We start from the raw sequence: 25,602 nt of genomic DNA on the forward strand, positions 1-25,602 counted from the left end.
ATCGAGTGGTGCAGTGGTCTAAGGCACTGCATCTCAGTGCTAGATGTGTTGCTACTGACACCCTTGCTCAAATCCAGGTTGTATCACAACTGGCTGTGATTGGGAGTCCCATAGGGTGGTGCACAATTGGCCCAGTGTCATCTGGGTTTGGCCAGAGTGTGGGCTGTCATTGTAAATAAGAATTTGTTCTTAACTGACTTGCCTAGTTACATTTAATTTAAAAAACATTGGTAAAAAGTTGATTGAGAAAATGCCAAAGATGTCATCAATGCAAAAAATAAAAAATAAAATATATAAATAATATATAAAATATAAAATATATGTTTATTTGTTTAAGATTCCACATGTTATTTCATGGTTTTGATGTCTTCACTATTATTCTACAATTTTGAAAATAGTTCAAATAAAGAATGAGTTGAATGAGTAGTCCAAACGTTTGACTGTCACTGTGTATATATATATATATATATATATATATATATATATATATATATATATATATATATATATATATATATCCACCTGTAGCACACGCTCCAGCAGGTATATCTCTCTAGTCACCCCCAAAACCAATTCTTTCTTTGGCCGCCTCTCCTTCCTGTTCTCTGCTGCCAATGACTGGAACGAACTACAAAAATCTCTGAAACTGGAAACACTTATCTCCCTCACTAGCTTTAAGCACCAACTGTCAGAGCATCTTACAGATTACTGCACCTGTACATAGCCCACCTATAATTGAGCCCAAACAACTATCTCTTTCCCAACTGTATTTAATTAATGTATTTATTTTGCTCCTTTGCACCCCATTATTTTTATTTCTACTTTGCACATTCTTCCATTGCAAAACTACCATTCCAGTGTTTTACTTGCTATATTGTATTTACTTTGCCACCATGGCCTTTTTTGCCTTTACCTCCCTTCTCACCTAATTTGCTCACATTGTATATAGACTTGTTTATACTGTATTATTGACTGTATGTTTGTTTTACTACATGTGTAACTCTGTGTTGTTGTATCTGTCGAACTGCTTTGCTTTATCTTGGCCAGGTCGCAATTGTAAATGAGAACTTGTTCTCAACTTGCCTACCTGGTTAAATAAAGGTTAAATAAAAATAAAATAAAAAATATAGGACATGAAATACTGTAAAAATCAGCAGGGAATGAGCTCAAAATAGTTTTAATTTTTGAAAATCTGTTCCCAGGTATTCCCATACATAGATGTTTATGTGATCGTATCCCACTGTAAGGTATGAAACGGTTCTGTTTTTGTCAAATAGCCTAACGTACTATATCTGTTTGGGATTCTTGCTGTCAATTTGCAGTGTATGCTACTATTTTTAACTATGTTCCCGCTGCCTCATTCGGGCGCTGCATCATTTGTGAGTGTTTACTGTTGCCTTGTTGTATTCTAGTGCTGACTCAACTTTATTTTTCACTCCCAGTCCCTCTGTAGGCGACATGCGCATGTGCATCAGTCAGCTTCCTGGCTCTCCGGTTTGCGCCATTTTCTTTCTCTTAGCTAGCTAGCTTAGATAACGTAGAAATACATTGATTTACCCCCTCTTCTTATTTAATTCAGCACACCCAGTTCGTTAGTCGACATTTATGCCAATCGATTTCTGAACATGGAAGACGAATGCCACCCCAAAACCCTGTAAGTAGTCAACACAACAGTCACGACGTTGCCAAGTTAGCATGCTAATGTTAGTTAGCTATCGACCTCAACAGCTTCCTCATTTCAACCTCTCACTCATCAGCATACTGTTTCTCTCCAAGTGAAACAAAGGTTACAGAACTATCAAGTAGGCTGACCAAACTATATACATGAACTTATATAATAATATATTGCATGACACATCAGCTAGTTAGAATTACTTAGCTAGCAAGCTATGTGTATCTTCTTAACTAGCTATCTTCATGTTGAAATGTCCCAATCATGGCTGGTCTAAGCTGAGTTCGGCATGCTCAACTTCGTTCTTATATCGAGAACGGAGTTGAACGTTCCTCAGTTTAGCTGGCTTTGGATAACGTTAGCTGTCAGCGTGGTGCTTTTAAACATGTCAAAATAAAAGTCCTGCATGTACGTCATATGTGGACAATAAGTGAATCATTTGTGGTGGACTTTTATTTTGACATGAGGAAGTGAGTCTCCAACAGACTCACGTTTCAATCTGTTTTAATAATACGATTCTTTAAATATTACTCAAATTCCCCCGTTATAATGATCAACCTTCCTGCCCGCCAGCGCAGTATATTAATGGAATTGTTTTTAAATTCTGGCTTCCCATGGACTGGTTTTGTCCAACCTAATACATTTGAAAGCAAAGCTAATGTATGTAAATCTCCCTCACCAACGAATTGTTTTAGCAACGCAGGTGTACAGTATTTGTATAATAATATAATAATAATAATAATATATGCCATTTAGCTGACGCTTTTATCCAAAGCGACTTACAGTCATGTGTGCATACATTCTACGTATGGGTGGTCCCGGGAATCGAACCCACTACCCTGGCGTTACAAGCGCCATGCTCTACCAACTGAGCCACTTTTCACTCTACAAATGGACACAGTAAAGTCAATAACATCACCTAAGCCCTATCTGAACCTTGACTAACCCCATTCCGTACAAACTTGCTCAAACGAGGCAGCAATGAAAACAAATGGGACTGTGTTGGCGTCAAAATCTGGGGTGCGAACTATGTTTCTATTCATGCGTTGATTGACATGGTAATTGCCCGATTGTATTGGAGAAAAGTTGAAAAAACGGAATCCTCTGACGCTGTACATTAAATTGTGAAGTCTCATGACATAACATACAGCACGCATAAATGCAAATCATTCTGTGTCGTACAGTCTCTCCACCTGGTGTAGCTCTTCTTTATTCAATTACAAATAAGAAAGGGTACCTAGTACCAACACCTAGTTAATTGTACAACTGAATGTATTCATTTTTTGCGTCATCACTGTAAGTCAACATGACTCAAAAGCTGCGACAGCCGCTGTTTACTTCTGAAGACTTTAGCGCCGCCCTAAAAACGATTCATATTCGACACAAATCTTCAAATAGGTATGTAATGACATTTTATATAAACTCTTTATAGTGTTTTATTTAGAGCTTAGAGGTGATAAGTTGGACAGATAAGCCATGTGGGAAACTACTTTTTCTCCCCCTTTCACACAGTAGGTTTTGCTTCCCCTCCCGTCATTTAAAAAAAGACCATACGGAGCTATAATAATAATAATATATGCCATTTTGCGCTTTTATCTTCAATCATGCAGAATCAAACCCACTACCCTGGCGTTACAAGCGCCATGCAACTGAGCCACAGAAGGACCACATTTTTTTTTATTTATTTTCTTTATTTAACCAGGCAAGTCAGTTAAGAACATATTCTTATTTTTGCCTGGGAACAGTGGGTTAACTGCCTGTTCAGGGGCAGAACGACAGATTTGTGCGGGGTTTGAATGCAACCTTGTTACAGTCCAATCTACCAGTACGCTGCCGCCCCATTGCCTTCTTCAATCATGCAGAGACGTGCAGCATGAAGGTCTCGTCATTAATTTTTGCTGAAAAGGGGAGAAATTGTGCTTTACAATGGTGTTCATATTACAGTTGACCTGGAAGTATTACTTTTTTTTATGCACTAAAATAAGGTCAATTGTACGTTAGCTAACTATGCGTACATTGGTGTTAAGTGATTCCTTCCACTTGTCTCCATACTGAAGTGGTGAGGTGAAAGTGTGTTATTTTAAATGATCTAATGTTAGGTAGTATCAAGGGCGGCATGGTAGCCTAGTGGTTAGAGCGTTGGACTAGTAACCGAAAAGTTGTACGTTCAAATCCCCGAGCTGACAAGGTACACGATCTGTCGTTCTGCCCCTGAACAGGCACTGTTCCTAGGCCGTCATTGAACATAATAATTTGTTCTTAACTGACTTGCCTAGTAAAATAAAGGTTAATAAAAATAAAATAAACTCAAGTAGATACACCTGAAACCCCACCTCTTTAAGGAATACCTAGGATAGGATAAGTAATCCTTCTCACCCCCCCCCTTTTAAGATTTAGATGCACTATTGTAAAGTGACTGTTCCACTGGATGTCATAAGGTGAATGCACCAATTTGTAAGTCGCTCTGGATAAGAGCGTCTGCTAAATGACTTAAATGTAAATGCTAGCTACAGTTCTAACTGTTGCTTTGGTTAGTCTAGCTAGCTATAATAAATAATTAGGCTTTAATTAATTTCAAACAGAGTACCTTGGTCCTCCTTGTTTAATCAATTTAGGTCTTAATTGTTAACAGCTGGTGCGCAATCTCTAATTATGTAAGTCTCAAGGTTCTGCTTGCATGAGTAAGAATACCTCATGATAGACAGCTAAGAAAAAATTCAATGAAAACTCTCTTGGTAAATAGTATAGTCTATACTATTTACCAAGAGAGTTTTCATCAAAATGTTACCACCACAAACCAATGTTGGCACTAAGACCGCACTCAATGAGCTGTATAGAGTACCAGAGTATGAGGGAAATGGTTCCAAGAATTTTTCCACCATTCATTTCTCCCATAGGGAGAAACATTTAACATCTCCCATAGGGAGAAACATTTAAAATAAGGGCTGTGTATCATGTAGGCTTACCCTGGTGTGACGTTTTGATAACCATGTAACTCTATCTAGGACAAGGTGACTATAATATAATCAATATATTCGCCTGTAGTTACCCCCCCTCCCCTTCAAAAAAAAAAGGAACCGCTAATGTGACTATCATAAAGAACTACAAATACCATGATGATATGAACTAGACTGTCAAATTGAGGCAATGCTAAGAATCTCTGGATGAACTATCTAATTGTTCGCTAAATGTAGTAATTAATAAATTGGCTACATTAATTTAAATAAAAAATTCTGTGAACTGTCTTATGCAAGTTTTCAATTGACACAATACCTGTTAGCAAAGGTGTCAGCTAGAGATGACGTGCAGGTTTTGCATGTCTACTTTGATGCTTATTAGAATTTTCGAATCTGAGAGTAAATGGAGACGAATATATTGATAACTCACCTTGTCCGAAAGAGATTTACATGGTTATCAACATGTCACTTCAGGGTAAAGCCTACTTGAAACGCAGCCCTTATTTTAATTGTTTCTAAAATCCCCTATGGGAAAAATGTATAGTGGGAAAATTATTGGAACCATTTCCCTGTTTGACCACTAGGTTTAAAGGGTATTATGGCACCTCCACTGAGGGACTCTGTATGGCCATAACCATAAGAAAACAAGAAAATGTTCACCCAGAGGCGGCGCTCCTAGTGGTTGGTGGCTTTAAGGCAAGAAAACTGAAATCCATTTGACCTAATTGCTACCAGCATGTCACCTGTGCAGGTGGAAAAACTCGAGATCATCTTTATTCTACATACAAAGCTCACCCTCAGTCCCTCGCCCTGCATTTGGCAAATCTGACCATAACTTCATCCTCCTGATTCCTACTTACAAGCAAAAACTAAAACAGGAAGTACCAATGACTTGCTCAATACGGAAGTGGTTCAGGGTCAGCGTGGCGGAGGTGTTGTTGCTTACCCTCACCACCTGGTGGCAGCCCGTCAAAAAGTCCAGGAATCAGTTGCAGAGGGAGGTGTTCAATCCCAGGGTCCTTAGCCTAGTCATGAGCTTGGAGGGCACTATGGTATTGAAAGCTGAGCTGTAGTCAACGAACAGCATTCTCACATAGGTGATCCTGTTGTCCAGGTGAAACTATTGAGGCGGTATGCGAATTGGAGTGGGTCCAGGGTGTCTGGGATGATGGTGTTGATGTGAGCCATGACCAGCCTTTCCAAGCATTTCATGGCTACAGGTGCTACGGGGCGATAGTCATTTAGACAGGTTACCTTGGCGTTCTTGGGCACAGGGACTATGCTGGTCTGCTTGAAACATGTAGGTATTACAGACTGGGTCAGGGAGAGTGCCAGCTGGTCAGCGCATGTTCTGAGTAGATGCCCTGGTAATCAGCTGGTCCTGAAGCCTTGTGAATGAATGTTAATATTAGTGTTATGTAACACTGTAAATGATAGGAATTAGTGGTTTTGGGTGGATTTTTCCTTTAACATCCACTTCATCACGGGGGCCCCTCAGGGGTCCGTGCTTAGTCCCCTCCTGTACTCCTTGTTCACCCACGACTGTGTGACCGCCACTACTCCAACACCAGACGACACAACGGTGGTAGGCCTGATCACCGACATCAATGAGATAGCTTACAGGGATGAGGTCAGAAACCTGTCAGTGTGGTTCCAAAAACCTCTCCCTCAACGTCAGCAAGACAAAGGAACTGATCGAGCACTACAGAGGGCAGAGCACTCCCCCATCCACATCGACAGGGCTGTAGTGGAGCATTTAGAGTTCCTCGGTGTCCACATCACTAAGGAATAATCATGGTCCACACACACCAACACAGTTGTGAAGAGGGCACGACAACGCCGTGTCCTCCTCCTCAGGAGGCTGAAAAGATTTGGCATGGGCCCTCAGATCCTCAAAGTTCTACAGCTGCACCATTGAGAGCATCTTGACTGGCTGCATCACCGCTTGGTATGACAACTGCTTTCCATCTGACCTCAAAGCGCTACAAACGGTAGTGCGTACAGCGCAGTACATCACTGAGGCCAAGCTCCCTGCCATCCAGGACCTCTATACCAGGCGGTGTCAGAGGAAGACCCTAAAAATGTTCAGAGTCCAGCCACCCAAGTCATAGACTGTTCTCTCTGCTACTGCACGGCAAGCGGTACCGACGCACCAAGTCGGGACCTTACAGGACCCTAAACTGCTTCTACCCCCAAGCCATAAGACTGCTAAGTAATTCATCCGGGTATCTATTGGTTAACTATTTAACTACCTGCATTAACCCACCACATACACTGATGTTACTGTTTATTATGTATTCAGTTGCCTAGTCACTTTATCACTACCTATATGTACAAATCTACCTCAACTACTTCGTACCTCTGCACGTCGACTTGGTAATGGTACCCTGTGTATATAGCCAAGTTATCGTTACTCATTGTGTATTTATTCCTTGTGTTATTATTTTTCTATTATTTCTCATTTTTGTCTCTACATTGTTGGGAAGGGTCCATAAGCATTTCACTTTTAGTCAACCTGTTGTTTACATAGTATGTGACTGATAAAATTTGAAATAACTCTTTCAGTCTACATTTTGTCAGATCTAGAGGCTATACAGACCTATAGGCTAAACTTTAAAATGCATATTCAGACCTTTTGCCTTTGGGGGTGCTCTATTGCTAAAAGGGGTCTCCTAGGCCTAGAGCCGAAAGTCCCCTAAATGGACAGGATTCTTTTCCAGATATGTCCTCATTGTACAGACAGGGCCACACCTTCCCACAACCATTAACAAAGGCAGATTTGTGTGCCTAAAACTAAAGATTCATGAGATATTATTCCATAAATAACATTCAAAGAAACATTTTAAGCAACTAAACTTCCATGGTGTAGCCTATCCTTAAATCATCAGCTTCCAACCTTCTAAGATCACTAATTTACCCCATCTTTTTCCTAGGTATGTTGGTAACCTGTCCAGAGATGTAACAGAAATTTTGATTCTTCAGCTGTTCACCCAAATTGGACCTTGCAAAAGTTGTAAAATGATAACTGAGGTAAGATGTATTCTGTTCTATTAACTTTGATTTATGGAGACAATTATTTTAATGGATTATGTACTAGGTCTAGGAATTCAAGTCAGTATACAGGGTACCTACTATGGTTAACCTTTGACTGTAACAACTGTCATTAGCTAGGTTTCCATCCAATTGGTGACAGATTTTCATGCAAAAATCTGCATCAAGAAAATATATGCATTTCCCACCAGTGGTGTGTTTCCACCAAATAGAGTTGTTGTGGAGAAAAATCAGTGCGTGATGACTTAGTGCACACAATATCCTTTTTCGCTTAAGTTTTCATGTACTGAATAAAATCTACATTTCAATGTGTTTCCATTGCATTTTCAACTACCAATAGTTTTGTGGGAGGAAAAATTATTTTAAATAGCAAATGTGCCTGCTCTGGTCTTGGCACATGCACTCTAGCCAACAGCTCGCAGATACATTGCGGGTAGGCTAGTCTACATGAGATTATTATGGATAACATGTTGACTAGACCGCTTGCGTGTGTGCGTCCGCATGTTGATTTTGTCCAGAAGCGTTCAGGACACGCAGGTTAAAATATCAAAACAAACTCTGAACCAACATTTAGCTAGCTAGCTTGCTGTTGCTAGCTAATTTGTCCTGGGATATAAACATTGCATTGTTTATTTTCCCTGAAATGCACAAGGTCCTCTACTCTGACAATTAATCCACAGATTAAAGGGTCAAAGTTTGTTTCTAGTAATCTCTCCTCCTTCTTCCAAAGAAGAAGCCTGGCAACCAACTTTAAGGTGCATTACCACTGCCAACTGGACTGGGGTGTGGACCTCAGTTCATCTTTCAATCACCCACGTGGGTATATGCTCCTAAAAACCATATGGGAGAGGCAGGACTTGCAGCACATCAAGCGTCACAAATAGAACCAAGTTCTATTTTAGCGCCTGGCTACGCAGACGCTTGTTTGCGTAAGCGAGCAGTGAGGGTGCAATGATTGAATAAAATGTATGTGTACATTTATTTTGCAACCCATGCGCACGGTGTGGTCAGCATGTAAGAGTGAGAATAATTTTTATTTGTCAAATGGCAGTCAACCATCAATCATGATGTCACCAGAATAAGACCCTTGGAAAGGAGCATCAAGCTCCTCAGCGTTTACGTCAATTTCAATGGTATGACTTTACTCTCATAAATACAGTGGATGGAAACGTGGTTATGGCACAAACCAGTTTCACATAATTGTGTCCCATTTTCCATAAAATTTTAATGTTGCCTTTGTTCTTATTTTTCACTTAAAACTGATTTCCATCATGTTGATAAACACACCATAATCTAGAGGCAAAGAAACGCACACCTTTTTAGGCGAGGTGCTGGCTAGCGGAGTGGAACACTTAAAAAAAAATAAAGGAGAGCCACACACTCTAGGAGCTCAGATGCGAAAATATTTATGTCCAACGTTTCGACAGACAAGCTGTCTTCATCAGGGTATAATGACAAACACTGCGGGATGACTCATTTATATAGTGTCAAAAGACACACACACGTGTCTGTAATCATGGCCAGGTGTGGCCTGATATCATTGGTTAATGCTCATATATTAAAATGGCATACAAAAAACATAAATGGATAACGTACGATCATAGATACAATTTGTCTACATAAGCCTACAAAACATTTACAATAGCAAAATCACAATATTCACATGAATGGCTTCAGATCAAATTGTATCTATGATCATACTCTATCCATTTGTTTTTTTTAATGCTATTTTAATATGGTCTACCATGGGATGCTGATGTAATGGCCTCTAGTGGACCTGTCCTCGAGTTTCTCAACTTCTCCAGCATAGCTGGGTGAGACGGTATAGGCTACCATCCATATGAACTAGATGACAGTCTTTGGTTTGATCTCTTTCTTTTTTTTGTTGTCCTGAATGTCTTGTTTAGTCAGATATATCAGGGGATATTTACTAATCTAAATGGGGGGTTTTCTGTTTCTGATACTTTTCTCTCCCCTTTAGTAAATATATGATTAGGCCTTTTTCAAGGCCTCTACTATTATAGTGGGTTATATCTAGATATGTGCAATGAATGCAATCAGATCAAATTGCTTATTTTTTTTAAATGTACAGAACAGCCTTTAGGTTAGCCTTTGGCATATCTGTCCCAAAGAGGAAAGCTAGGGTTATTGAATCCCAGCCTTTTAAACAATGTTACATATTGCAAGACAATGTTGATGATACATGGTAATCCCCCAAGTAGAGTAACATGGTTACTCAGTTCTTGCAGTTGTATTCCAAATAATGTTATGTGTTTGGCAATAATATACTCTCCCAACTTTTTTTCCCTCAGCAACCCGATAGCAGGAGGATGAACTCTTCTGTCGGATTTTCTGTTTTGCAGCAATCAAGCAATGACCCGTATTGCTTTGTGGAGTTCTTTGAACATAGAGATGCTGCTGCTGCCCTAGCAGCCATGAACGGGAGGAAGATATTGGGAAAGGTAATTTTTCCATTCAAATGTAGTACTCTGTGTGGAGGCAGTTTTCTTGCTAAGAAGCGCTGGTTATAACTAGGATGGAATGGCAGGATCCCAATTACTGAGATTTACCGGGATTTACCGCACAACACCACTCCCTTTTCCCCGGGATAAATAACTGCAAGAAACCGGTAGATTATTTATAAAGGATGGTGTGAAATGGAACTGTTAAATTACGTGCCATGTCTAAATCGAGATTGCATGACGTATCAGCTCATCATGGTAAATGTTGTTCTTGTGACTGGTAGGCCTACATTTTCTGCAGCATAGCCTATGCTACCGTAATATAAAGACAGAGTGTGTGTGTAATTTACCCATCTCTATCTGGCTTTTGTGGGTCACCTTGTTTTTTTAAATTGTGAAGATAAAAAAAACATTTTATTTCAGCTGCAGAGTTTTTAAACAGCCTGTCACTCGAATGTTATTGCCATAAATTAGTGCACGTGCAAGCACTCTTCTCAGTCTTTCTCTCCCTCTATCAACTCCATTCAAATTGCATCCAAATAGATCATCCTATTCTAGATTGCTATATAGGCCTATATATAGATGTCCTAGCCTACCTCTTTCAGGTAATACATTCAATGCAGTATCAGCCTTATATTTAGCTAGTTAATGATGGGTTGTGCATAATAAGCTTTTAACTTATAACCTGTGTGTGTGCATATTGTGCAAGAGACCTGTGCTCCGCTGGCCTCTCCTTAAAAATGCTCGTTAGCTCTTGTAGTCCCATGCAGGAAAAGCTAGACTAGAATAGCTTGCTGGACATACTTCTTTTGAGCATTTCTTTATACCAATAGACTATTTGAAGAGGGACGCAAGCTCTTTTTTGCTGAATGTTAAATACAGCAGCCAATAGAACTCACGGGTAGTTTAAAAGAAGAGCGAATGCGCAATGGCGGTAGGCTATAGCAGTTATTTATTCATACCCATGACCATTCTTGAAGAGAAGTGAAAGCCTTCTGCATCTAATTCTAGACCTATATTATTCAAGGATGTCATTAGAATGATGAAGACAAGGACAACAACTTATTTCATTTAACTTTTGAAAGCGAGGAAGGAATGAAGCAACAATAGAGAGTTTAATGAGGTAGGCTAATAACAGGGGAAATATTATGAAAGGTATATTGAGTGCATTTGGAAAGTATTCAGACTCCTTGACATTTTCCACAATTTGTTACGTTCCAGCCTTATTCTAAAATTAATTAAATAAAACAATTTCCTCAGCAATCTACACACAATACCCCATGATGACGAAGCGAAAGCAGATTTTTAGACATTTTTGCTAGAGTTTAAAAGAAAAACTGAAATACCTTATTTACATAAGTATTCAGACCCTTTGCTATGAGACTCGAAGTTGAGCTCTGGTGCATCCTGTTTCCATTGATCATCGTTGAGATGTTTCTACTACTTGATTGGAGTCCACCTGTGGTAAATACAGTTTATTGGACAAGATTTGGAAATGCAAACGCCTGTCTATATAAGGTCCCACAGTTGACAGTGCTTGTCAGAGCATAAACCAAGCCATGAGGTTGAACGAATTGTCCATAGAGCTCCGAGACAGGTTTGTGTCGAGGCACAGATCTGGGGAAGGGTACCAAAACATTTCTGCAGCATTGAAGGTCTACCAAGAACACAGTGGCCTCCATCATTCTTAAATGGAAGAAGTATGTAACCACCAAGACTTCCTAGATCTGGCAGCCCAGGCAGACTGGGCAATCGGGGGAGAAGGGCCTTGGTCAAGGGGGTGACCAAGAACCCGATGGTCACTCTGACAGAGTTCCTCTGTAGAGATGGGAGAACCTTCCAGAAGGACAACCATCTCTGCAGCAATCCACCAATCAGGCCATTATAGTAGAGTGAAGCCAGACGAAGCCACTCCTCAGTAAAAGGCACCTGACAGCCTGCTTGGAGTTTGCCAAAAGGCACCTAAAGACTCAGACCATGAGAAACAAGATTCTCTGGTCTGATGAAACCAAGATTGAACTCTTTGGCCTGAATGCCAAGCGTCACGTTTGGAGGAAACCTGGCACCATCCCTACGGTGAAGCATGGTGTTGGCTGCATCATGCTGTGGGCATGTTTTTCAGCGGCAGGGACTGGGATACTAGTCAGGATCCAAGCAAAGATGAATAGAGAAAAGTACAGAGGGATCCTTGATGAAAACCTGCTCCAGAGTGCTCAGGCCCTCAGACTGTGGCGAAGGTTCACCTTCCAACAGGACAATGACACTAAGCACACAGTTAAGACAATGCAGAAGTAGCTTTGGGACAAGTCTCTGAATGTCCTTGAGTGGCCCAGCTAGGACTTGTACCTGATCGAACATCTCTGGGGAGACTTGAAAATAGCTGTGCAGCAACTCTCCCCATCCAACTTGACAGAGCTTGAGAGGATCTGCAGAGAAGAATGGGAGAGGCTCCTCTGTCCTTCACTCGTTACCTGTATTAATGGCACCTGTTTGAACTTGTTATCAGTATAAAAGACACCTGTCCACAACCTCAAACAGTCACACTCCAAACTCCACTATGGCCAAGACCAAAGAGCTGTCAAAGGACACCAGAAACAACATTGTAGACCTGCAGCAGGCTGGGAAGACTGAATTTGCAATAGGTAAGCAGCTTGGTTTGAAGAAATGAACTGTGGGAGCAAATATTAGGAAATGGAAGACATACAAGACCACTGGTAATCTCCCTTGATCTGGGGCTCCACGCAAGAACTCACCCTGCGGGGTCAAAATGATCACAAGAATAGTGAGCAAAAATCCCAGAACCACACGGGGGGACCTAGTGAATGGCCTGCAGAGAGCTGGGACCAAAGTAACAAAGCCTACCATCAGTAACACACTACGCCGCCAGGGACTCAAATCCTGCAGTTCCAGACGTGTCCCCCTGCTTAAGCCAGTACATGTCCAGGCGCGTCTGAAGTTTGATAGAGCATTCGGATGATCCAGAAGAAGATTGGGAGAATGTCATATGGTCAGATGAAACCAAAATATAACTTTTTGGTAAAAATTCAACTCGTCGTGTTTGGAGGACAAAGAATGCTGGGTTGCATCCAAAGAACACCATACCTACTGTGAAGCATGGGGGTGGAAACATCATGCTTTGGGGTTGTTTTTCTGCAAAGGGACCAGGACGACTGATCCGTGTAAAAGAAAGAATGAATGGGGCCATGTATCGTGAGATTTTGAGTGAAAACCTCCTTCCATCAGCAAGGGCATTGAAGATGAAACGTGGCTGGGTCTTTCAGCATGACAAAGATCCCAAACACCACGCCCGGGCAACGAAGGAGTGGCTTCGTAAGAAGCATTTCAAGGTCCTGGAGTGGCCTTGCTAGTCTCCAGATCTCAACCCCATAGAAAATCTTTGGAGGGAGTTGAAAGTCTGTGTTGCCCAGCAACAGCCCCAAAACATCACTACTCTAGAGGAGATCTGCATGGAGGAATGGGCCAAAATACCAGCAACAGTGTGTGAAGACTTACAGAAAACATTTGACCTCTGTCATTGCCAACAAAGGGTATGTAACAAAGTATTGAGAAACTTTTGTTATTGACCAAATACTTATTTTCCACCATAATTTGCAAATTAATTAATAAAAAATCCTACAATGTGATTTTCTGAAGAAAAAAAGGTCTAATTTTGTCTGTCATAGTTGAAGTGTACCTATGATGGAAATTACAGGCCTCATCTTTTTAAGTGGGAGAACTTGCACAATTGGTGGCTGACTAAATACTTTTTTTGCACCACTGTATATACACATTTGCAAACATTTCCAAAAACCTGTTTTTGCTTTGTCATTATGGGGTAATGTGTGTAGATTGAGGTAAAACAACAATTGAATAAATATTATAAGGCTGTAGCTCAGTTGGTAGAGCATGGCGCTTGTAACGCCAGGGTAGTGGGTTCGATTCCCGTGACCACCCATACGTAGAATGTATGCACACATGACTGTAAGTCGCTTTGGATAAAAGCGTCTGCTAAATGGCATATATATTATATTATTAAAATGTGGAAAAAGTCTAGGGGTCTGAATACTTTCCGAATGCACGGTGTATGTGTCAGCCTGATAACTATGCAAATGGTCCCTAATATAAAAAAATATGAAAATACGGAAGCCTATACCTATGCTGCACCAGAATCATGTGTTTTATTCTGCTTTATAATGGTTTGAACGAGGTGCGTACTTTGGTGCGAAAAATGCAAATCAATCCCAGAACAACAACAAAGGACCTTGTGAAGATGCTGGAGGAAACGGGTACAAAAGTATCTAAATCCACAGTAAAATTAGTCTTATTCCGACATAACCCGGATGGCCGCTCAGCAAGGAAGAAGCCACTGCTCCAATACCGCCATAAAAAAAATCCAGACTACGGTTTGTAACTGCACATGGGGACAAAGATCGTACTTTTTGGAGAAATGTCCTCTCGTCTGATGAAACAAAAATATAACTGTTTGGCCATAATGACCATTGTTATGTTTGGAGGAAAAAGGGGGAGGCTTGCAAGCCAAAGAACACCATCCCAACCATGAAGCACGGGGGTGGCAGCATCATGTTGTGGGGGTGCTTTGCTGCAGGAGGGACTGGTGCGCTTCATAAAATAGAGAATCACGAAGGAAAATTATGTGTATATATTGAAGCAACATCCCAAGACATCAGTCAGGAAATTAAAGCTTGGTTGCAAATGGGTCTTCCAAATGGACAATGACAAAATGGCTTAAGGACAACAAAGTCCAGGTATTGGAGTGGCCATCACTAAGCCCAGACCTCAATCCTATAGAAAACTTGTGGGCAGAACTGAAAAAGCGTGTGCGAGCAAGGAGGCCTACAAACCGGACTCTATTACACCAGCTCTGTCAGGAGGAATGGGCCAAAATTCACCCAACTTATTGTGGGAAGCTTGTGAAAGGCTACCCAAAACTTTTGACCCAAGTTAAACCATTTAAAGGCAATGCTACCAAATACTAATTGAGTGTATGTAAACTTCTGACCCACTGGGAATGTGATGAAAGAAATAAAAGCTTAAATAAATTACTCTCTACTATTATTCTTAAAATAAAGTGGTGATCCTAACTGACCTAAGACGGAATTTTTACTAGGATTAAATGTCAGGAATTGTGAAAAACTGTGTGTAAATGTATTTGGCCAAGTTGTATGTAAACTTCCGACTTCAACTGTATATATTGGAAAACTGCACAATCATTTGGCCATTTTTGGGCTTGGGCTCATTCAATATCGTTAATGTAGGGATCATAAAATGTATTTAATATGTGGCTCATCAGGCTCCGGTAGCATCAGGTTAGAATGTTCTTGCTGATCAAAGCTCTAATCAAATCCAGACATATTTATATGCCTTATAATGCTTTTGAATGACACATCCGGTTTTGGCTGGAAACACGGTCACCTGGGAGAAAAGGGATTTATTCTCAGGATGGAACATCTGTGAAATACCAGAATAATATTCAACCCTAGTTGTAAAACCTTTCACAGTTGCTTTAAGGGACATGGAATGAATGTCTTTGCTCCACTTACGTTTCATTGTTCTGTGAACTGTTTCTTTTCTTCAGGAGGTCAAAGTAAATTGGGCAACCACTCCAAGTAGCCAGAAGAAAGACACATCTAGTAAGTGTTTACATTTGAACCTTTTCATCTTTTACTACAAAGACAGTAAAAAATCATAAAAACAATTCTAAATGCACTCGCACATCTGAGCTATCTTTTGTTTATTTTATCTCAGTAAAAATATCTATACGATTTATTGTCACATACACCGGATAAGTGCAGTGAAATTTAGTAGTACGGTCACATAAGTGTTTCGTGGGTGTAGCGAAATGCTTGTGCTTCTAGCTCCGACAGTGCAGTAATATCTAACAAATACATAACATATACCCAATACACACATCTAAGTAAAGGAATGGAATTAAGAATATATAAATATAAGGACAAGCAACGCTTTAAATGCCTTGTTCAAGGATACATTGACAGGTTTTCGACGTTGTCGGCTTGGGTATTCGAACCAGCGACCTTTCAGTTACTGGCCCACCACTCTAACTGCTAGGCTACCTGCCACCCAGTAGCTACATTAGAGAATAATAGTTATTCTGTCTTGATAATTTCAGATCACTTCCATGTATTTGTTGGAGACCTGAGCCCTGAGATCACCACGGAGGATATCAAAGCTGCATTTGCACCTTTTGGGAAAATCTCGTAAGTTGCTTTGTGTTTTAAGCTTGTCGGATTTAGTATGTTGTATCCAGACTTGACATCCCCTGGAAATTGTTTTTCTCTGTTATTTTTTCGAATCATTCGAGTAACTTTAGAGATCTTCTCATAGTAAATGTGTTTGTAAGAGGTCCATGAACAGAATAGATGTGTAACTATATACGGTGCATTCGGAAAGTATTCAGACCCCTTGACTTTTTCTACGTTTTGTTACATTACAGCCTTATTTTAAAATGTATTAAATAGTCCCCCCCCCCCATTAATCTACACACAATTCCCCACAATGACAAAGCAAAAACAGTTATTTTATTTAATAAATTTGGGAAAAAAAATAAAATAACTGAAATATATAATATTTACTTAAGTATTCCTTTACCTAGTAGTCTGTTGAAGTACTTTTGGCAGCGATTACAGCCTCTAGTCTTCTTGGGTATGACGCTACAAGCTTGGCACAACTGTATTTTTTTATTTTTAAATAAATTTTACCCCTTTTTTCTCCCCAATTTCGTGGTATCCAATTGTTGTAGTAGCTACTATCTTGTCTCATCGCTACAACTCCCGTACGGGCTCGGGAGAGACTACGGTTGAAAGTCATGCGTCCTCCGATACACAACCCAACCAGCCGTACTGCTTCTTAACACAGCGCGCATCCAACCCGGAAGCCAGCCGCACCAATGTGTCGGAGGGTACACCGTGCACCTGGCAACCTTGGCTAGCGCGCACTGTGCCCGGCCCGCCACAGGAGTCGCTGGTGCGGGATGAGACAAGGACATCCCTACCGACCAAGCCCTCCCTAACCCGGACGACGCTAGGCCAATTGTGCGTCGCCCCACGGACCTCCCGGTCGCGGCCGGTTACGACAGAGCCTGGGCGCGAACCCAGGGACTCTGATGGCACAGCTGGCGCTGCAGTACAGCGCCCTGAACCACTGCGCCACCCGGGAGGCCAGCACAACTGTATTTGGGGAGTTTCTCCCATTCTTCTCTGCAGATCCTCTCAAGCTCTGGGAGGTTGGGGAGAGTTGCTGCACAGCTATTTTCAGGTCTCTAGAGTTCAAGTCCTCTGGCTGGGCCACTCAAGGACATTCAGAGACTTTGTCCCTAAGCCACTCCTGCGTTGTCTTGGCTGTGTGCTTAGCATCGTTACCCTGTTGGAAGGTGAACCTTTGCCCCGGTCCCGAATGCTCTGGAGCAAGTTTTCATCAAGGATCTCTCTGTACTCTCGATCCTGACTAGTCTCCCAGTCCCTGCTGCTGAAAAACATCCCCATATCATGATACTGCCACCACCATGCTTCACTTTAGGGATCGTGCCAGGTTTCCTCCAGACATGACACTTGGCATTCAGGGCAAAAAGTTCAATCTTGGTTTCACGAGACCAGAAAATCTTGTTCCTCATGGTCTGAGAGTCCTTTAGGTGCCTTTTGGCAAACTCCAAGTGGGCTATCATGTGCCTTTTACCGAGGAGTGGTGGCCAGCTCTAGGAAGAGTCTTGGTGGTTTCAAACTTCTTCCATTTTAAGAATGATGTAGGCCACAGGGTTCTTGGGGACTTTCAATGTTGCAGACATTCTTTGGTACCCTTCCCCAGATCTGTGTCACAACACAATCCTGTCTCGGAGCTATATGGACAATTCCTTCGACCCCTTGGGGTGATTTTTTTTGCTCTGACATGCACTGTCAGCTGTTGGACCTTATTATAGACAGGTGTGTGCCTTTCCAAGTTATGTCCAATCAATAGAATTTACCACAGGTGGACTCCAAGTTGAAGAAACATCTTAAGGATGATCCATTGAAACAGGATGTACCTGAGCTCAATTTAGAGTCTTAACAGCAAAGGGTCTGAATACTTATGTAATTAAGATATTTCTGTGTTTTATTCGTAATACATTTGCAAAAGTTTCTAATCTGGTTTTTACTTTGTCATTATGGGGTATTGTGTAGATTGAGGATTTTTTTTCTTTAGTCCATTATAGAATAAGGCTGTAACATAACAACATTTGGAAAAAGTCAAGGGGTCTGAATACTTTCCGAATGTGTTGTATACTGTAGATGTAATTTCTTTGATTATTGGTTGAAATAACATTTTAAAGCACATCACACCCAGTCTTGATACATACATCTCTATCCCTGTTTGAATCATTTGTGAAAAGCAGGATGACAGAACAAGTGACAAATAATTTTCAATTGTAATTCGTTGACTAAAACCCCACTAATTTCACAACTCATCTATTTTCACTGACAACATTGAATGTCAGCTTTCTGTTTTCCCCTCGTGCTTTTTTGATAAATGTAGGAAATGGTAAGTAGTTTGGTATGTCAAATATAAAATTGCAGGTCAAGCTTTGTATGTGTAACCATGAAAAGCATTCAGCCTTTCAGTAGTTGTGAGTCTCAGTTAAGTAATAGCGTTCTGGTTATTTTTACAGAAATGCTCATAGGATTGGACAGGAGCTTGAAGTCTAACAGCAAGGAACTGTGCACACTGGAAACTCAGATGTAGACTTCTTCTCTATCTATTTATTCTATTCCTCTCTTTTTGTGTTTTTGTATTAACATGACCTAGTTTAGTATAACAAATTCCAATATTCAATACATATACTTAAAGATTTGTGTAAAACTGATTCTGGTTTGTTAATGTTGATAGTTTTTATGCTCCTTTCCTAAAAATCTGAAAATGTTTTCAAATTTGCAGCTCACCAAACTCCATAATGGTGGTAAAGAATTTACCAGGAAAAATAAAGAAATCTGTTAACAGGCCATGTATGCCATTTTAATTCCTTTTTTCTCTTTGATATTTATATATATTTATATTGGTAGGATGAGCACCATCAGCAGATATTAGGAATGCATGGTAGTCCATAAGAAGTGTTGTGGATTATAATGGGTGCACTGTTTGACAGGGAACCCTTAACTGAAAATGAATCTGGAGAAAGAAGCAGTTAAACTATCAGTGTAGGTTGCATTTGTTTGTACTTGTTTTTGTTTTCAAATGCTGCCTTTTTATCAGTAATCAGTTGAGGGTTTTTAAGGTAGTTAAAGGTGCTTTGAATAGTGTTTTACAGTATTACTTACTGTACCTGCCAGTGTTGTGATTGGCTGTGATATCATTCTGTTGATTTCTCCCGCCGGAACAGCATCTGTCGTCAAACTGGGAAAGCTGTTCTGACTATGTGGCATTGTTATCTAGTGGAAATCGCTCTGTCCTTTCTTTCTTGGTTGCAAAAATTCTACACTGTTCGTAAAATTACAGTTTAAGTGAGAACTAGCACTGAATAGTGTAGGGAATCATTGTACCATCTAAATTGCTGTGTATTTATCTTTTCAATAACAAAATGTTATTTTTTTATTCTGCTGTTTTGAAGCTGGTGGACCAAAACTGAAACGGTTACAGCTTCAAACAGCTGTAAAAACGGTATTTATTGTTTTTGAAAATATATTTCACAGCGATTTAGATTGTAAAATGATTCCCTACACTATTCAGTGCTTGTTTTCTCACATAAACTGAAGTTAAGTGAACAGTGTAGAATTTTTGCAACCAGGAAAGGACGGAGCGATTTCCACTAGATAACAATGCCACATAGTCAGAACAGCTTTCCCATTTTGACGACAGATGCTGTTCTGGCGGGAGAAATCAATAGACTATCACAGCCAATCACAACACTGGCAGGTACAGTAAGTAATACTGTAAAACACTATCATTACACTGTTAATGCAGATATATTATGGCAGATATATTATGGACCTTTTCTGAAATTACAAAGCAAAGATTTAAACCATTCCTATGTGTAGCACCTTTTAAGATATTTATTGGGATTTTAGGGGACAATGTAGTCGATTCGAAGTTCAGTGTGTGTGTGTGTGTGGTTCCTTTTAATTTATGCATGTTATACAGTGGTGCAATGGTCTGATGCTATTGTCTTGTGTCCTTTCAGGGATGCTCGTGTTGTGAAGGACATGACTACAGCGAAATCTAAGGGGTATGGATTTGTGTCCTTCTATAACAAACTGGTAAGGCTCCGGTGCAGGAACACAAGATGAAGGTTATTTCTATTTCTGTTTACTATTTTCTATTTTCAGTAGATTTGATCTTAAGATAATTGTTACGTTTTATAAATAAGTACACTGTAAATGCACATTTTGTGTGCTCTGTTGGTTGTTTTGTAACTTAAATACAAGTTGTAGTTTATTTGATAATTATTCCTGTTGAATATATATTCTTCTCCATCGTTTAGTATGCAAAACATGTTTTAAATGACATAATAATAATAATAATAATAATAGCAGATAGTTTATAGAATATGTATAGATCAATGTAGAATCTGGAGAGGAAACGTTGTCTTTTGTTTTAAACAACAGGATGCAGAGAATGCCATTGTGCACATGGGGGGACAGTGGTTAGGGGGACGCCAGATAAGGACCAACTGGGCAACTCGCAAGCCACCCGCCCCAAAGAATGTGCAAGACAGTAAGTATGAGTGAGATAAGACTGTGTTGATTTAATAGAGTTGAAAGGGGAGTTATGAGGCTGAGTGTTCATATTTATCTCCTTTGTATATTTACACCAGATGGCTCGAAGCAGCTGAGGTTTGAAGATGTAGTGAACCAATCCAGTCCCCAGAACTGCACCGTGTACTGTGGAGGAATCCAGTCCGGACTATCAGGCAAGTTAATTTAAACATGAAAAGTTACTCAGACTGTTTAGAATCAATCGTTAGATGTTCCCAACAAATAGAGTTTGGGGAAACAAAGACTGGGTCAATTTGTAAGTCGCTCTGGATAAGAGCGTCTGCTAAATGACTTATTATGTAATGTAAAATGTACTGGGTTGGCAGACAAAGGTGGATGATTGTTTCATTGAAATCTTTTTCCTTGCAGAGCATCTCATGCGACAGACATTTTCACCCTTTGGACAAATCATGGAAATAAGAGTTTTCCCAGAGAAAGGTTACTCTTTCATCAGGTACCGTTTTATTCTGAGCAAAGATTCCCTATTTTATTTATGTACAACACTATGTATTGCCTCATTCTGCCTGTAGATGGCAGTACCGATATGACTCAATAATAAATCTAATACTACACCAAAAGCCCCCAATAATAATGTCTACTGTAGAATCCAATCAGATTTATTTGTGGAAGTAGTTAAATGGTTGTATTACATCCTTTTTTGGTTATGCTTTATAATAACTTAGATATTATTATTATATATCCATATCAATTATTTTAAGCATGTTTTAAATGGTCATGAATGAAATATTAATTTATGAATAGTATGTACACTCTTTATAAATAGTTTGTTTATTCATAAGTTATTACAGTGTGTTTTCCTATGATTGGTATTCTTGAAACGGTACTTATTCTTTAACACTGTCAACCATAAAAAAACAAATTCCTCTCATGTTGCACATTTTTTATTTTACACTGATTGCAGTGCTGAATTACTTTTCTTGACCACTGTTTCTTGTCGACATTTGTGTTCTTCTGACAGGTTTTCCTCCCATGAAAGTGCTGCCCATGCAATTGTTTCTGTAAATGGAACATCCATCGAATGCCACATAGTGAAGTGCTACTGGGGCAAAGAATCCCCCGACATTGCCAAAAGCGTACCACAGGTAGGACACAAGTATCTTCAATTGAGACACTGCTCAATTAAAATATTGACATTTCCAAGTACACATTTTTTTTTTTTTTTACTCACACAGAAAGGTATTGGATTATGATCAATTGTATCTTTAAACAGATGGAGTATGGTCAGGGTCAGTGGGGACAATGGAGCCAAATGTATGGAAGCCCCCAGGCCCAGCAGTATGGACAACAGTACATGGCAAATGGTTGGCAAGTGCCCTCTTATGGAGTGTCTTATGGACAGTCTTGGAATCAGCAAGGATTTGGTGTAGAGTAAGTATAAACTAATTACTCAGATCATGCACATTGTGAAATGCTTTTGAAAGGAGAATTATTTCCTTATAGTATCCAAACTCGTTCAGTTGTTTGCAGCACTTGTTCATTTGGGAGCTCTGTTCTTTTTTCAGACTATACTGTAGGCTTCCTGGTGTGATTGCACAAAAGAGGCTCACATTGCTGGTTACATTCAGAACATTTTTATCAAGACTGTTTGCTTTCCTCAACAGTATCTATTTAACATTTCAACACCATTATTACTTTTCTGTCAACAATATTCTCCTTTACCACAGTTTCTTGTTGACATTTGCAAGCATAGGCCTATATCCAGTGTCATTGGCGAACCTGGTGAAATGGTTTGATTCCAGAGCTACACTAAACTATGAGATCTTGTTCACAGGGACTCCATTCTGGCTGCAGCAGCACAGAACCTTTCAAGGTGACAAATGCAATCAGTGTTTTATAGCCCAAAGCTTTCACTTACCAGCCTCTGTGTCATTCCTTGACCCATATTGTGGTTGTCTTCTCTCTTGCAGACAGTCCCAGTCCCCAGCCTGGGTTGGAGGGTTTGGATCCCCGGCACCGTCCCAGCCCCAGACCGGTCCTGTGATGCCCAACCAGGGAAACTTCAACATGGCTGGCTACCAGACACAGTGAGCAGGCTCTCACTCATATCAATAACACAGGCATGTCACCAATTCAGAATTAGTGGACTTTCAATTAGGAGAAGATAAAGAAATTAGCATTGTAATCTAATCATCTGGAGAGATTGTGTTAAAGCAGAGAAGATCAGGAACAATAGCTTAACTCTCAGATATATGAGGAAGCAAATGTTATTTATAAAACAAGTAGTGAGGGGGTGGGGGGTGTTTTTATTGGCTGAAGTTATGTACAAATGAAATGTCAACAGGTGGTTGAAACAAAACTTGGACTGAATTTTCATGCTTTTATATAGGGGATATCTTAAAAAATAAAAAATAAATAAAAAAATGAGTTTTTGTTTACTACTTAATGTAGCCTAAAATGGACTTAAAAGGTCATTTGAATACCCTAGTTTGTCACAGGACATTGCATAGGAACATAAAGCTCTTTAAATGGTTAGTTTCTCCCCATCAACTCTGATTGTGCGTTTGCTGATTTTAAATCACTTTCTGAACTTTTGACAGATGTGAGTAAACACATTTTCAGTCTCCTGTTTTAAGAAGCACTTTTAGGGTTCACATGTTAGCTGTATATCTTCGAATGAGTATGGATTTGCGTGCCATTATGTATATTTACATTTTATTTGCTTCACTCTCTTTATCTCTTGACATTGTACTAGCCGAATTTCTTGAAAATGCGTGTAAATCTGTATGTTATTATTTGATTATACCTGTAAATGTCACTTATAAAGGAAAAGGGTCAGGAAGGCCAAACATTTATATAACCCTCAACCTGATTTTAAAATAAGGATTTCCAAGCATGTACTCTTTAACACAGGACCTCCACAAACCTAATGCTGTATATACTGTAGATGGGTGTGCAATGCAGGGCTGACATATTGAATATATTCAATATAATTTACAAAGAAGCCTTAATTTAAATGTCAGTTACGTCACCATTCATTATTTTACTCACTGAAGCCCTGTTAGAAACCTGAACTCTAGATTTTAGAACTGATGTTGTGTGCCATTTTCAGCTAATACCAGGCGACGAGGAGTTAACATTTCCTGGAAACATTGAGGGTGTATTGCACGTTTTTGAAAATGTATTATCTTGGTTGCTCAAAGTATTGAATGTAAAATGGCAGAATTGTTTTAATGATGAATAAAGCTCAGCGATTGACAAAATTCCCTTTTCAATGTAAAAGGGTCTCAATAAAAATGATTATTGGAAGAAAATAAGCTGATCCCCTGTCTTGTTTGTGTTCGGCGCATTTACTGTAACTACTACAAGTCTTGAGCTGTTTGTCTAAATGGGGAGTAAATATTGTAAAGCTAATGTTTTATAACAATTTATGAATTACACTACTCAAAATACTACATATTACTTGACGCTAAAAACTGTACAATTAATATATGAATAGTTAAAATGACCTGTGATCCTTAAAATAGCCAAATGCGCCTTTTAAAATAATACAATTTCTAGTGAAAAGAAAGGGTTGGACACCTTTTAAAATAAAACCTAATTATTAGTCACTAGTCCTATGGTTTTGAAGACAAGGCAGTTTCCCAAACTCGCGTTCCCCACTCTGGTCCTTGAGTAACTCCCTCAGCTTTGGAACATTTGTGCAAATGGGATGAAAGAGGGGTGATTTGGGATTCAGACACTGACATAGATGACTGAGCGAGCTATGTACATCTCATTGTACAAAGCACTTCATTCAATAAACACGACCAATACTGACCACCAGCACTGCGAGGATGACCATGATGATTCTGAATGCCCTCATCTTTGATTGGTCCCTCCGCTCCCTGTCCCGCCTCCAACCCTGGACGAATCAGAGCTGTCAGAACAGTCACGCTGCAGAAGCACATGATCATAATAGCCAGTAGGAACCGACCAAAAAAAAGTTGTTTGGTAAGAAGATAAAAAGTACAATCCCATCACCCCCACCCAGACCAGACTGATTAGCCAGACGACACTTGTACCAGGGAACTCTGAGCAACAGTGTGGACCATGGCCAGGTAGCGCTCCAGATAGGTACAACAGTCTACCAGACATGATAAGGCTGTTAGCTAACAAGGTGATGACCATCAGTACAACCAAATTCAGTTAGTAGCTCGGTCCTCCATGGGTGTCTGGACGAGAGGAGGTGAAAGAGAACGTGTGCTTGCATGCCCATGCATCAGTGTCTGTGCCTGCATGTCCACTACTGATGCAATCAATGTTACGAGTAACTAAAATCTGGAAATTGCACTAATATCATAACCATAAAATTGGTTTGTTAAACATTAGAAATAATAATACCAATAATTTGAATTTAATACATTTGAATAAACCTTACTGTGTATTCCTCAAGTGTGAGTGACATATTGTTGTTCTCTTTATGTGAGTGGAGAGAGTAACCTACCCAAACAGGTATACTGATATCAGATATCATAGCTAACAACGCATGATCTGTGAAATTACATGTTTGGGTACACATTAAAAAAAAAATACAGACTATACCAAACATTAGGAACACCTTCCTAATATTAAGTTGCAACCCCCCCCCCCTTTGACCTCAGAACAGACTCAATTCGGGGCATGAACTCTACAAGGTGTTGAAAGTGTTTCACAGGGATGCCCATGTTGACTGCAATGCTTCCCACAGTTGTTAAGTTGACTAG

At 39.9% G+C, this 25,602-nt stretch overlaps 1 protein-coding gene across 3 annotated transcripts; it reads left to right on the plus strand.

Moving 5' to 3' along the window:
• The first annotated feature begins 1,451 nt into the window (after positions 1–1,451).
• Positions 1,452–24,174, plus strand: LOC118402150 (nucleolysin TIAR-like). Of its 3 annotated transcripts, XM_035800107.2 has the most exons (13): positions 1,456–1,654; positions 7,563–7,659; positions 9,993–10,142; positions 15,739–15,793; positions 16,291–16,378; positions 20,326–20,401; positions 20,750–20,858; positions 20,959–21,054; positions 21,269–21,353; positions 21,879–22,002; positions 22,131–22,288; positions 22,692–22,730; positions 22,828–24,174. In XM_035800107.2, the coding sequence occupies exons 1-13, from the start codon at positions 1,626–1,628 to the stop codon at positions 22,946–22,948; spliced, it is 1,227 nt and encodes a 408-aa protein (XP_035656000.1). In that variant the 5' UTR covers positions 1,456–1,625; the 3' UTR covers positions 22,949–24,174. The 3 variants fall into 3 exon arrangements, 2 of the variants coding, with proteins under 2 accessions (XP_035656011.1, XP_035656000.1); XM_035800118.2 differs by lacking the exon at positions 22,692–22,730 and having other exon boundaries at positions 1,455–1,654; XR_004829437.2 differs by lacking the exons at positions 21,269–21,353; positions 21,879–22,002; positions 22,131–22,288; positions 22,692–22,730; positions 22,828–24,174 and having other exon boundaries at positions 1,452–1,654; positions 20,326–20,433; positions 20,959–20,975.
• Positions 24,175–25,602: the final 1,428 nt, after the last annotated feature.

Source organism: Oncorhynchus keta, chromosome 2, assembly GCF_023373465.1.
Source record: "Oncorhynchus keta strain PuntledgeMale-10-30-2019 chromosome 2, Oket_V2, whole genome shotgun sequence".
NCBI lineage: Eukaryota > Metazoa > Chordata > Actinopteri > Salmoniformes > Salmonidae > Oncorhynchus > Oncorhynchus keta.